Below are 12,868 nucleotides of genomic sequence, written 5' to 3' on the forward strand. Positions count from 1 at the left end.
AAGCTCAACCCAGCTGACTGTTAGCATAGCTTAGCTTAGCACAAATACTCAGAATAAATGTCTCAAAGGAGGAGTCACTTGTTCAGGCAACTAGCAACTTAAAAGCTAATGGTAGCAGAAACAATGCTTTTGACAGAAACCACGTGAAACGCGCAACATGCTAAATTTGTGACGTTTATTTTGTTAGAGCTAACCTAGCTGCACCCACGTTTTATGCTAAGCTAAGCTAAGCAGCAGCAGCATCAGGCTTAACTCCAATCTATCCAATCATTTCACCGGAGCAGCCATCGCACAAGTGCTGCCCAATCAGGAGGATCCAAACCACACCCAATTAAAACACTTTGAAGTAAAAACCAGCCAATCACAGAGCTGGGCTTCCCTCGTATTTGGCTGGAAGCTGGTGGAGGTTGAAGGAGCTCCGTGAAAACGATTAAAAACGTTTTCCTTTGGTTTTTATAAAAATAGAAAAAGGAAAGAAAACCGGGAAGGGGAGCCTGAGGAGCCTTTATGGGCCTGAAGGTTCCAGACAAGGTCTGGGAGGAGCCTTTATGCTAAGCTAACCGTGTTAGCGCCCTGCCAGAGTACGTGCTAACACTCTTAGCTTAGCAGCTCCTTCAGTCTAAGTGACTCCTGGAGGTCAGCTGACCCAGAACAACCAATCACCAACGAGCTCCGAAGCTGCTAGCAGGAGAACGTGTGATGGTGATGATGGACAGACGGGGGAGGAAGAGGGGAGGTCCTCCCGCTCCCCCCTCCAATGAGCCGGGTCGGATCCAGGAATGTCTGGAGGTTCTGCTGCAGCTCACTGCAGGTCCCGGTCCTCCAGGTACCGGTACTCAAACGTGAAGCCTTCCTTCTTCCGCTGACCCCATTTCTCATAGTCGAAGTAGATGTAGGTCCCCTGGAGAACCCAGAACCCAGAACCCAGAACCCAGAGAGCGTTACTGAAGACCACACACACACACACACACACACTACGGCTACGGCGAGCTGAACATCTGTGGACCAATCAGAATGGAGGTCTAACCAGCCAATCAGCATCAGATGAACCCGTAGGGGGCTCTGGAACGTTCCGGGTTCTGACCTGCTCGAACTCGTCCGTGATGGTCTTGGGTTCCTCGTGCCGCTGGAACCACATCATGTACTTGGTGTGGAACCTCCAGGACTGCTTCTTCAGGGCCTTGGCGGCCAGATACTGGGCCTTGGTGCCCTGCAGACAGGAAGGGACAGGAAGGGACAGGAACCGGGTGAGACTCCGAGCCGGACCTGCTCACACGGGTTCTGACGCTGCGCTCCAAGGCGGACCTCCAGGTAGTAGAAGACGAAGAAGAGCGTCTCCGTGGAAAGTCTCTGGTAGGAGTCCACGCTGTCGGAATGGGGCGGCGGCATCTGGTGGTGGAACGGCAGCGTGGGACACGGGTTCCTCATCAGGTACTGCCTGTGGAACCCAAAGACAGGAGCGCGTCAGACCCGGACGGGGCGACACCAACGGGGTTCTGGGTCCGACGCCTCACCTGATCCTCTCGGAGTCGGAGGGGTGGGGCATGTGGCTCCAGGCCGCCTCCTCCATGGCCTGCTGGTAGAGCTGCTCTTTGGACAGGCCGTCCAGACCCAGTGGACAGACGCCCAGGGACGGGGGGATGCTGACCTCTGACAGGGGGCCCGGGGGGGCCGCGGTGCCGCTGGGGAAGATGTCTGGTGGGTGGAGATAAGACACAAACATGAGGAAGATGAGGAGGGACGATGTTTCGTCCCTCTGGGCGTGTCGTTGGGGGCGTTACCTGGGCTGAGGTGCAGCAAGGACACGTCTCCGTCCGTCCCCGAGCCGAGCGCCGCTCGCTCAGCGATGGACTTCAGGCTGCTCAGAGGCTCCTGGGCCTGGCGAGGACAAACACCGGTGAACCGGGACAGTTTCACCCCGTGAACCGGGACAGTTTCACGATGTGAACCGGGACAGTTTCACGATGTGAACCGGGACAGTTTCACCCCGTGTACCGGGACAGTTTCACCCGGTGAACCGGGACAGTTTCACCCGGTGAACCGGGACAGTTTCACCCCGTGAACCGGGACAGTTTCACGATGTGAACCGGGACAGTTTCACGATGTGAACCGGGACAGTTTCACCCCGTGTACCGGGACCGTTTCACCCCGTGAACCGGGACAGTTTCACCCCGTGAACCGGGACCGTTTCACCCCGTGAACCGGGACAGTTTCACCCGGTGAACCGGGACAGTTTCACCCCGTGTACCGGGACCGTTTCACCCCGTGAACCGGGACAGTTTCACCCCGTGTACCGGGACCGTTTCACCCCGTGAACCGGGACAGTTTCACCCGTGAACCGGGACCGTTTCACCCCGTGTACCGGGACCGTTTCACCCCGTGAACCGGGACAGTTTCACCCGGTGAACCGGGACCGTTTCACCCCGTGTACCGGGACAGTTTCACGATGTGAACCGGGACAGTTTCACCCCGTGTACCGGGACCGTTTCACGATGTGAACCGGGACAGTTTCACCCCGTGTACCGGGACCGTTTCACCCCGTGTACCGGGACAGTTTCACCCGGTGAACCGGGACAGTTTCACCCCGTGTACCGGGACCGTTTCACGATGTGAACCGGGACAGTTTCACCCGGTGAACCGGGACAGTTTCACCCCGTGAACCGGGACAGTTTCACCCGTTGAACCGGGACCGTTTCACCCCGTGAACCGGGACAGTTTCACCCCGTGAACCGGGACAGTTTCACCCGTTGAACCGGGACAGTTTCACCCGTGTACCGGGACCGTTTCACCCCGTGAACCGGGACAGTTTCACCCCGTGAACCGGGACAGTTTCACCCGTTGAACCGGGACAGTTTCACCCGTGTACCGGGACCGTTTCACCCCGTGAACCGGGACAGTTTCACCCCGTGAACCGGGACCGTTTCACCCCGTGTACCGGGACCGTTTCACCCCGTGAACCGGGACCGTTTCACCCCGTGTACCGGGACCGTTTCACGATGTGAACCGGGACAGTTTCACCCCGTGTACCGGGACCGTTTCACCCGTTGAACCGGGACAGTTTCACCCGTGTACCGGGACCGTTTCACCCCGTGAACCGGGACAGTTTCACCCCGTGAACCGGGACAGTTTCACCCCGTGAACCGGGACCGTTTCACCCCGTGAACCGGGACAGTTTCACCCGTTGAACCGGGACAGTTTCACCCGTGTACCGGGACCGTTTCACCCCGTGAACCGGGACAGTTTCACCCCGTGAACCGGGACCGTTTCACCCCGTGTACCGGGACCGTTTCACCCCGTGAACCGGGACAGTTTCACCCCGTGAACCGGGACCGTTTCACCCCGTGAACCGGGACAGTTTCACCCCGTGAACCGGGACCGTTTCACCCCGTGTACCGGGACCGTTTCACCCCGTGAACCAGGACTGTCAGTGAGATGTGACGGACAGACCTCGTCCTGGAGGAGGTACCGAGTTTTTTGCGATCCTCCACCTTTAGCTAACGTGGGCGGGGCCAGGTGGGCGGGCCTGACCTGTGAGGAGACACTCTCACCTTGATGACATCACAGAGCTGGGAGTAGCACCGCGAGCCGTTCAGCAGGCAGCCGCCGCTAACGGTTTTAGCTTCGGTGTAGAAGGCTGGCGACGGCGAGCTGGACGGGAAGCTCAGAGAGACGAGTAGACTGGGACCCGCGTCTCTACTGGGGACAGGGGGACGGGGGGACAGGGGGACGCCGAGAGCATCGAGGAGGACATTCAATCAGACAGGTACCGATGATGCTGCATCGTACTCACGGCTGATTGGCTGTGGAGTCTGTTGTGCTGTCCGTCACCACAGCGCTGTAACCTGAGACACAGAGAGACAGGCGGCGTGACTAACAGCGCCCCCTGCTGGGCTAGCATCCACGCTAACCGTCGCTACTCACTCGTGCTCCCGTTCTGCTTCTGTTGGCTCGCCGTCCTGCCGGAGACAGACGAGGTTTCTCCGCTCCCCCCCCCGGTGCTCCCGATGACCCCCACTCCGCTACCTGGTGCCCGTCCTCCGACTGGGCTCAGAGACACCAGGGGGGACGGCTGCACCGCCTGGCCGGAACCCAAACCCAGCATTCCCGAGCCGATGCTGTTCAGCCCTGCTACGGAGCCTAGGAGACCCCCCATGGAGGACGTCGGCCCGCCGACGGCGATGGAACTCAAAGCACTGTTGGTTGTCGTGGCAACGGTGCCCCCCAGGGGGCCTGGAAGACCAGGACCCGCCACGCCTGAGGCGGCTGCCCGAGCGTAGGGCGCCGGGGTCGCGCTGGAGAGGAGGCTCGCCATGGTGTTCAGGGACGCCTGCACCCCCGACAGGCCCTGACCACCAGACATGGGGGGGGTGGTGATGGCGCCCGACACGCCCCCCCTCCCTAGCGACAGGCCCAGACTGAGCCCGAGACTGTTGGAGGTCGACGGGGGTCCAGACAGAACCTGGGCGTTTGAAGTCAAGAGCCCCTGTGAAATGGCGCCGGGGGTCAAAGAAGAGGCCGGGTGGGTATTGGTGGAGGTGAAGCCGTTAAACACCGGCGCTGAGGGGGCGGGGCTAGCTACAGGTTTAGCGTGGGGCTGCTGCTGGGTGGCATTGCTGTAGCTGCCTGCTAACATGTTGGAGACGAGACCCCCCGAGCTGCCATGACTGCTGCCTCCTCCCCCGGCAGTGGTCGCCATGGAGATCAGAGAGGAGGAAGTCAGCCCCGAGACGGAGGATGAAGAAGAGGAGGAGGAGGAGGAGGAGAACGAGGAAGAGGGGTTTCCGTTCTTCACAGGTGACTGGAAAAGAACGAAAGCAAAACACGTTGCCACTAGCTGCACGCGTGCTAACATGGGCTGCAGCACTAGCTGCACGCGTGCTAACATGGGCTGCAGCACTAGCTGCACGCGTGCTAACATGGGCCGCAGCACTAGCTGCACGCGTGCTAACATGGGCTGCAGCACTAGCTGCACGCGTGCTAACATGGGCTGCAGCACTAGCTGCACGCGTGCTAACATGGGCTGCAGCACTAGCTGCACGCGTGCTAACATGGGCTGCAGCACTAGCTGCACGCGTGCTAACATGGGCTGCAGCACTAGCTGCACGCGTGCTAACATCGGCTGCAGCACTAGCTGCACGCGTGCTAACGTGGGCTGCAGCACTAGCTGCACGCGTGCTAACATTTATCCACATAAATATATTATTCATTTTGTTATTATTTACAAATTATCCTCAAGATTCGCCGCGTTCTCTTAAAGATTAGAGCAACATGTGGTTCTAACCCAGACATGGGCAAACTAAGGCCCGGGGGCCATATACGGCCCGTTAGGCTTTATAATACGGCCCGCCGAACTTGTCCAAATAATATCATTAAATAAAATGTTATTATAAAACTCATTAATTTTACCTTTTTCCCTGTAAAAGGCCAAATCCTTTCATGTAATGGCTTTTACATGTCATTTATATTAGTTCACACAAACACTCCAGCCTGGCCCCGCCCCTGTTCTAACCCGAACCTGATTGGCCGTCTCACTCAGCTGACTGACCTCGCTGTCTGTTGACCGTCCTCTCTTCTTGTCGTCCTCCGAGTTCTCCTGAGAAACGAGGAAACGATTGTGATTGGACGTTGGATTCGGTCAGTCACTGGGCGGGGGAACAAATCTGACCTTTGTGGCTAGCCGAGCTAACTCCAGTAGCTTACTATTAGCCTAGTTAGCTCGCATGTGAAAAACGGAAAAATGGACTGACAGCGATAAGTCTCAACCAATGAAATCATCGTGGGTGGGGCTAAACATCTGAGGTTTTTCATTAAAATCCCACCGAGGTTTTGACAGAGCTTTTTTTTTTGGGGGGGGGGGTTCTTAAGCAGCTCTTAAGAGAACCACGCCTTCTCGTTAATGGCGGCAGGTGGGCGGAGAGGAAGAAACGGACAATGGCGCCGCTCATTGTGTCCCATCCCAACGACCCGAAGGCCATTCTCCAGCCGGGCTGGGAGGAGGAACGATACCTGCCAGGTGGAAGCTTCCTACGCTACGGCGGCGTTTCGACTCGTCTTCTGGAAACGCCAAACGTCTGCCGAATGCCACACGACCTTTTATTTACCGCAGTGCAGGCGGCAGGCGAAGGAGGGATGGGGGAGGACGAGGTGGTGGAGGTGGGCGTGCTGCTGGAGTCCAGGAAGAGCTCGTCCTCCAGGTGGGAGTGGCCTGGGGAGGTGGCGACCAGCGTCTGGGCTGCAGTGGGCGGAGCCACAGAAGGAGGATTACCTTTTGATGTTTAGAAAGTCTATTTTCTACGTCACTGACCTCCGCCCACTGTTGGGTGGAGGTCAGTGACCCAATCAGAAATCACACACACAATGAGGGCGGCAGCCTCAACAGCCAATCAGCTCCTGTTTATCCGTAAACAGTGTAAACCAACACGATCAATAACAAGACTCAACCACATTCAGGATTTAGTGACATTACGCGTCTGTAAATCAGCAGCGGCCCCGCCCTCTGCTGGACGCCGGCGGTATTACGCTTCCTGTACTCACGGATGTCTTCCAGGTCCAGATCGTCGTAGAGAAACTCGTTCTCCTCAAACTCGGGCTCCTGAGACGAGTCCAGGTAGAACTCCACGTCCTCCTTCACCACAAAACAACAACGACGACGAGGTGAGCGACCTCGCAGCGATCTGTGCGAGCGCAGCAGCGGGCCCGCGGCGCCGACCTTGATCCTCCGGACGGCGTCCACCTGCACCGAGTCGTTGTCCAGCATCCTCAGGATGGTCTCCAGCATCCGGATGTGGTGCCGATGCTTCTCGACGAACTTCTTCAGCTCCTCCACCCGGTCCTGCTTCTGAGAGAGGAGAGCAGGAAGCAGTCAGAACGGAGCAGCAGGAGCAGGAGGAGCAGCAGGAGCAGGAGGAGCAGGAGGAGCAGGAGGAGCAGCAGGAGCAGCAGGAGCAGGAGGAGCAGCAGGAGCAGCAGGAGCAGCCCCTCACCTCCTTGTCGCCCTTCTTCTTCCTCGTCTGCGCTGACAGGCTCTCCACCTCGCTCTCAAACTGGTCCACCTGCATGTTCAGCACGTCGATGGCGTTCTGGAGGGAAGACGGTTCCGTCAGGACTCAGAGCGACGCCCACGTTCGGGTTCGGGTTCTGGTTCCGAGGCTCACCGTTAGCCACGTGCCGACCTCCTCCTTCTCCTTCTGGGCCGGGTCCACCTTCTGGGCCAGACCCAGCCCTTCTTTGGAGTACGCCTTCGTCTTGGTTTCCCTTTCCACTACCTTGAATCGCTCCATTTGCTGCAGACAGACGAACAGAACCTGAGCAGAACCTGAGCAGAACCTGAGCAGAACCTGAGCAGCTCCAGCAGGGGGCGCCGTGCTCCGCTCACCGTCTCGATGAGTTTGCGGTTCTCCACCAGCTGCTTTTTGTCTTTGATCTCGTGGGAGGCGACCCACGTCTTGATCTGGTCCCGAAGACGCTGGGGGTGAAGAAGAGGAGGAGGCAGATGATTGGATGAAGGCAGAGTCAACAGTCATGGCCGCCGAACTTCTGAAGCAGCGTCCGGGCTGGGCGTGGGGTTTGGTTGTCATGGTAACGCATAGGACGCGGGGCTCAGGGTGACCTGATGACACGTAGAATTCACCTGGAGCCAAAAATCAGATCCCAGCAGGGCAGCAGGCTGGGGGGCGGGGCAGGGGGCGGGGCTTCCACACAGAGCACAGTACGCCGTCGGAGGCGAGGATGCAGGCTACGATATTTTAGCATGAGGCCTCATTTTGATTGGCTCCCATCTTTCTCTTTGACACGTTTCACATTAAAAGTCTTGTAGTCTTACAGTGAACAGGCTTTTATTGTGAAAGAGCGGCGAGCATTTTAGTTAATTCAACCTTTAACAAAAGAAACGCGATCAGAAGACAAAAGAAAAAGAAAATCCACATTTACAGACAAAATGTCTCAAAGTATCAGGCAAAAATAACTAAGCTTCCCATCATGCTTTGCTTCAAGGTGGGTTTTTGGACTTACCTGCAGCTTTTTAATCTCCTTCTTGAGGTCTGCTTCATATTTTTCCTTCTGGTTCGCGTTGGCAGCGTTATGAAGCTGTGGAGCGAGAGCACAGTGATGTCATATCCTGCGCTGGTCACACACAGTGATGTCATATCCTGCGCTGGTCACACACAGTGATGTCATATCCTGCGCTGGTCACAGCAGTTAGCACAGATGCTGGAACTTGTTAGCAGAGTGCTAGCATGTTTACTGTAGCCTCAGTGAACAAACAGCTATGACGTCATTGGTTAGTGTTTTTTTGGACTGTGGGTGGAGCTTCAGAGCCTCCGTTGCTACGCTGCTGTAGCTTCGTGCTAAGCGTGGGTGGAGCTTCAGAGCCTCCGTTGCTACGCTGCTGTAGCTTCGTGCTAAGCGTGGGTGGAGCTTCAGAGCCTCGCGTCGCTACGCTGCTGTAGCTTCGTGCTAAGCGTGGGTGGAGCTTCAGAGCCTCGCGTCGCTACGCTGCTGTAGCTTCGTGCTAAGCGTGGGTGGAGCTTCAGAGCCTCCGTCGCTACGCTGCTGTAGCTTCGTGCTAAGCGTGGGTGGAGCTTCAGAGCCTCCGTTGCTACGCTGCTGTAGCTTCGTGCTAAGCGTGGGTGGAGCTTCAGAGCCTCCGTCGCTACGCTGCTGTAGCTTCGTGCTAAGCGTGGGTGGAGCTTCAGAGCCTCCGTCGCTACGCTGCTGTAGCTTCGTGCTAAGCGTGGGTGGAGCTTCAGAGCCTCCGTCGCTACGCTGCTGTAGCTTCGTGCTAAGCGTGGGTGGAGCTTCAGAGCCTCCGTTGCTACGCTGCTGTAGCTTCGTGCTAAGCGTGGGTGGAGCTTCAGAGCCTCCGTCGCTACGCTGCTGTAGCTTCGTGCTAAGCGTGGGTGGAGCTTCAGAGCCTCGCGTCGCTACGCTGCTGTAGCTTCGTGCTAAGCGTGGGTGGAGCTTCAGAGCCTCCGTCGCTACGCTGCTGTAGCTTCGTGCTAAGCGTGGGTGGAGCTTCAGAGCCTCCGTTGCTACGCTGCTGTAGCTTCGTGCTAAGCGTGGGTGGAGCTTCAGAGCCTCCGTCGCTACGCTGCTGTAGCTTCGTGCTAAGCGTGGGTGGAGCTTCAGAGCCTCCGTTGCTACGCTGCTGTAGCTTCGTGCTAAGCGTGGGTGGAGCTTCAGAGCCTCCGTCGCTACGCTGCTGTAGCTTCGTGCTAAGCGTGGGTGGAGCTTCAGAGCCTCCGTCGCTACGCTGCTGTAGCTTCGTGCTAAGCGTGGGTGGAGCTTCAGAGCCTCCGTCGCTACGCTGCTGTAGCTTCGTGCTAAGCGTGGGTGGAGCTTCAGAGCCTCCGTCGCTACGCTGCTGTAGCTTCGTGCTAAGCGTGGGCGGAGCTCTTCCTCACCTTCTGCCAGACGTCTTCAAACTGTTCCACGCCCTCCGCTACTTTCTTCAGACATCGATCTATTTCACCTGAGGGAGGAGAACAGGGGGGGTCAGCAAACCAGGAGGCGTCCATGCAGAGACACAACCACATAACCTCCCCCAGTGACTACAGCCAATCAGACCAGAGGTCAAAGGTCAGATTCATGAAACCGGTTCTGAAGCTCCACTCAAGTTCTGGATCTGCATCTCTCCCTGAGAGAGGTGAGCCTGGAGGAGGTGAACCTGGAGGAGGTGAACCTGGAGGAGGTGAACCTGGAGGAGGGGAGCCTGGAGGAGGTGAACCTGGAGGAGGTGAACCTGGAGGTGAACCTGGAGGAGGTGAACCTGGAGGTGAACCTGGAGGAGGTGAACCTGGAGGAGGTGAACCTGGAGGAGGTGAACCTGGAGGAGGTGAACCTGGAGGAGGTGAACCTCGGTGCCTTCATGAGACGCCGGGAATCGATTCCCAAAAACATTAAAGAATGTGGAGAACCTCCTTCTGTGAGGACCCCCCCCCCAGAGGTGCACACACACGCACACACACACGCACACACACACACACACACACACACACTCACCTTGAAGCTTCCTTTTATCGGCCATGACTGTAACTATGACGATGCCTTCATGCCTTCTTCTGTGGAAACACAGATGAAGAGTTTATCATCTTCTTCATGTGATTCCTCTCTGCAGCCCCCATGACCCCCCCATGACCCCCCCATGACCCCCCCATGACCCCCCCATCACGAAGCTGCTCGCAGCTTCAGAGGACAGAACAGAGTGGATAAAGTTTAATCATGGTTACCATGGCAGCGTGCTCGCTATGAATTTAGCTTCGTTTGTGTCCTCTCCTCTCCTCTCCTGTCCTCTCCTCTCCTCTCCTGTCCTCTCCTCTCCTCTCCTCTCCTGTCCTCTCCTCTCCTGTCCCTCCTCTCCTCTCCTGTCCTCTCCTCTCCTGTCCCCTCCTCTCCTGTCCCGTCCTCTCCTCTCCTGTCCTCTCCTCTCCCGTCCTGTCCCCTCCTCTCCTTTCCTCTCCTCTCCTCTCCTGTCCCCTCCTCTCCTCTCCTGTCCCCTCCTCTCCTCTCCTCTCCTGTCCTCTCCTGTCCTCTCCTCTCCTGTCCTGTCCTCTCCTCTCCTCTCCTGTCCCCTCCTCTCCTCTCCTGTCCTCTCCTCTCCTGTCCCCTTCTCTCCTGTCCCGTCCTCTCCTCTCCTGTCCCCTCCTCTCCTCTCCTCTCCTCTCCTGTCCTCTCCTGTCCTCTCCTCTCCTGTCCTGTCCTCTCCTCTCCTCTCCTGTCCCATCCTCTCCTCTCCTGTCCTCTCCTCTCCTGTCCCCTTCTCTCCTGTCCCGTCCTCTCCTCTCCTGTCCCCTCCTCTCCTCTCCTCTCCTGTCCTCTCCTCTCCTGTCCCGTCCTCTCCTCTCCTGTCCCCTCCTCTCCTCTCCTCTCCTCTCTTCTCCTGTCCCCTCCTCTCCTCTCCCGTCCCGTCCTCTCCTGTCCTCTCCTGTCCTCTCCTGTCCCCTCCTCTCCTCTCCTTTCCTCTCCTGTCCTGTCCTCTCCTCTCCTGTCCCCTCCTCTCCTGTCCTGTCCTCTCCTCTACTGTCCCCTCCTCTCCTGTCCCCTCCTCTCCTGTCCTCTCCTCTCCTGTCCCTCCTCTCCTCTCTCTGTCCTCTCCTTCTCCCTTTCCTCTCCTCTCCTCTCCTCTCCTGTCCTCTCCTCTCCTGTCCCCTCCTCCCCTCCTCTCCTCTCCTGTCCCCTCCTCTCCTCTCCTGTCCTCTCCTCTCCTTTCCTCTCCTCTCGTGTCCTCTCCTGTCCTGTCCTCTCCTTTCCTCTCCTGTCCCCTCCTCTCCTCTCCTCTCCTCTCCTGTCCTCTCCTGTCCTCTCCTGTCCTAAAGACAGACACAGAACTGCGTTAACTTGTGGAAAAGGGGTCGAATATTTGACCTTTAAAACTTCGTATTGAATAAATGCGTTAGCTTCAGCGCTACTCCTCCGGACAGGTGCGCACACCTGGGCAGAGGTTCCTGTCCCGCGAACACTCCGTGGAACAAACACTTCTTATCCCGGGATGGGGGGGGGGGGGGGGGGGGGGGGTCTCCGGTTCGAGCCGACACACAGACCGCAAGTCGGTTGTTGTCATCCGGAGAGGCAGAGAAAGGGGGGGCTCTCTAGACCCGACACCAACCCACCTGGAGGTTCCGGTTCCGGTTCCGGTTCGGTCGTTCAGTCGTTCCGATCCGGAGAACCTCCAGCGATTCACTATTAAAGGCTTCTTAGCTATAAAAAATACATTTATAATTCCCGTTAAACAATCACTCCGCACATCCAAGATGGCTGCCAGGAACACCTCCTCCTCCGAAGCCGTGCTGGGGTAAGCCCCGCCCAGCTCATCTGCTATTGGTCCTGAGCTGCCGCTGCCGTTCTCTCACTCGTTGGACACGGCTGTCTGTCAGGAGGCTCTGGTTTGACTACTTCCGGGATAACTCCGGCTCTGATTGGACAGTTTGTCGGGGTGAAAGGGCGCGTCCCTCATGACGGTCGCAGGGTTCACAGCTTTCGGAGACACAGGCGGACATTTTGTTGTTCAGCTACATACAGGACCAATAACATCTTAAAGAAGGAAAATAAATAAAAAGCAGCCAATAAACAAAGTCTGACGGCAAAACAGGAGGGCGGGGCGGGGCCAGCAGGGCGGAGACAGGAGGGCGGGGCGGGGCCAGCAGGGCGGAGACAGGAGGGCGTTCATCATGAACTCGTTATAACACTATGAGTACAACGCTAATTTGCATCCTCATCAATAAAGAGTGAAATCAGTTTTTATTGCTACACGTCACGTATCTTGATTTCTGGCTGTAATTCAAACTTTTTGACACAAAAAATCACTTTAAATAATGTTTATAACTTAGGAATGCGATGAATATCAAAACAAACAGGGCTTTCATTGATGCATCAAATGAACAGTTGTTTTTTACAAAACAATAAATAACGAAATGAGTAAAGAAAATGAATATTCTTTCAGTCAATATTCAACATGCGGGACGGTTAACAAACATAAACGCCTCCTTAGATCAACAACAACAAAAATCTCTTCCTCGTCACGTTTAAACCAACTTAATTCTTCAATTCTTATCCTCCAGAGAGTTGAGAAGTGAATGCTGTCCTCCTACTGGTCAGTTTCTGAACCTATAGGAGATCGGCAGCAGCTTGTGCGTCTTCTTCATGGTCTGGACCTTGGCATGCATCGGTTCGTCCATCGTCTTGTAGCACCGCCGGGCGTAGTCCAACAGCTTCTCCTTCGACGCCTCGAACTCTCCGACCTCGGCGACCTGCGGGACATCGATCAGACGGGCTAGCTGACAGGCTAAGGGTCGGTCTCGCTACAGGGCTAGCTGACAGGCTAAGGGTCGGCTCGCTACAGGGCTAGCTGTCAGGCTAAGGGTCGGTCTCGCTA

General features: G+C 56.8%; 1 protein-coding gene across 1 annotated transcript; it reads right to left on the reverse strand.

Moving 5' to 3' along the window:
- Positions 1–802: 802 nt before the first annotated feature.
- Positions 803–11,713, reverse strand: LOC137917076 (CCR4-NOT transcription complex subunit 3-like). Its single transcript, XM_068759959.1, has 19 exons — positions 11,607–11,713; positions 10,000–10,058; positions 9,402–9,469; positions 8,011–8,085; positions 7,376–7,465; positions 7,155–7,283; positions 6,984–7,079; positions 6,710–6,838; positions 6,535–6,625; positions 6,102–6,232; positions 5,516–5,593; positions 3,922–4,798; positions 3,791–3,842; positions 3,549–3,696; positions 1,782–1,878; positions 1,515–1,695; positions 1,306–1,438; positions 1,085–1,210; positions 803–901 (listed from the first exon to the last, which is right to left on the reverse strand). Exons 2-19 carry the CDS (start codon positions 10,022–10,024, stop codon positions 803–805), a joined length of 2,625 nt encoding a protein of 874 aa, XP_068616060.1. The 5' UTR covers positions 10,025–10,058; positions 11,607–11,713.
- Positions 11,714–12,868: the final 1,155 nt, after the last annotated feature.

The sequence above is a fragment of the Brachionichthys hirsutus genome, unplaced genomic scaffold, assembly GCF_040956055.1.
Source record: "Brachionichthys hirsutus isolate HB-005 unplaced genomic scaffold, CSIRO-AGI_Bhir_v1 contig_1283, whole genome shotgun sequence".
Taxonomy (NCBI): Eukaryota; Metazoa; Chordata; class Actinopteri; order Lophiiformes; family Brachionichthyidae; genus Brachionichthys; species Brachionichthys hirsutus.

Bases quoted from the DNA above. Each gene is read 5' to 3' on its own strand.
- LOC137917076 (XM_068759959.1), bottom strand. From the start codon at position 10,024: ATGGCCGATAAAAGGAAGCTTCAAG. The intron at 3,843-3,921 runs GTGAGTAGCGAC...TCTGTGTCTCAG, and splicing joins GAAGCAGAACGGGAGCACGA to GTTACAGCGCTGTGGTGACG. The intron at 1,879-3,548 runs GTGAGAGTGTCT...TGTCCTCGCCAG, and splicing joins AGCTCTGTGATGTCATCAAG to GCCCAGGAGCCTCTGAGCAG.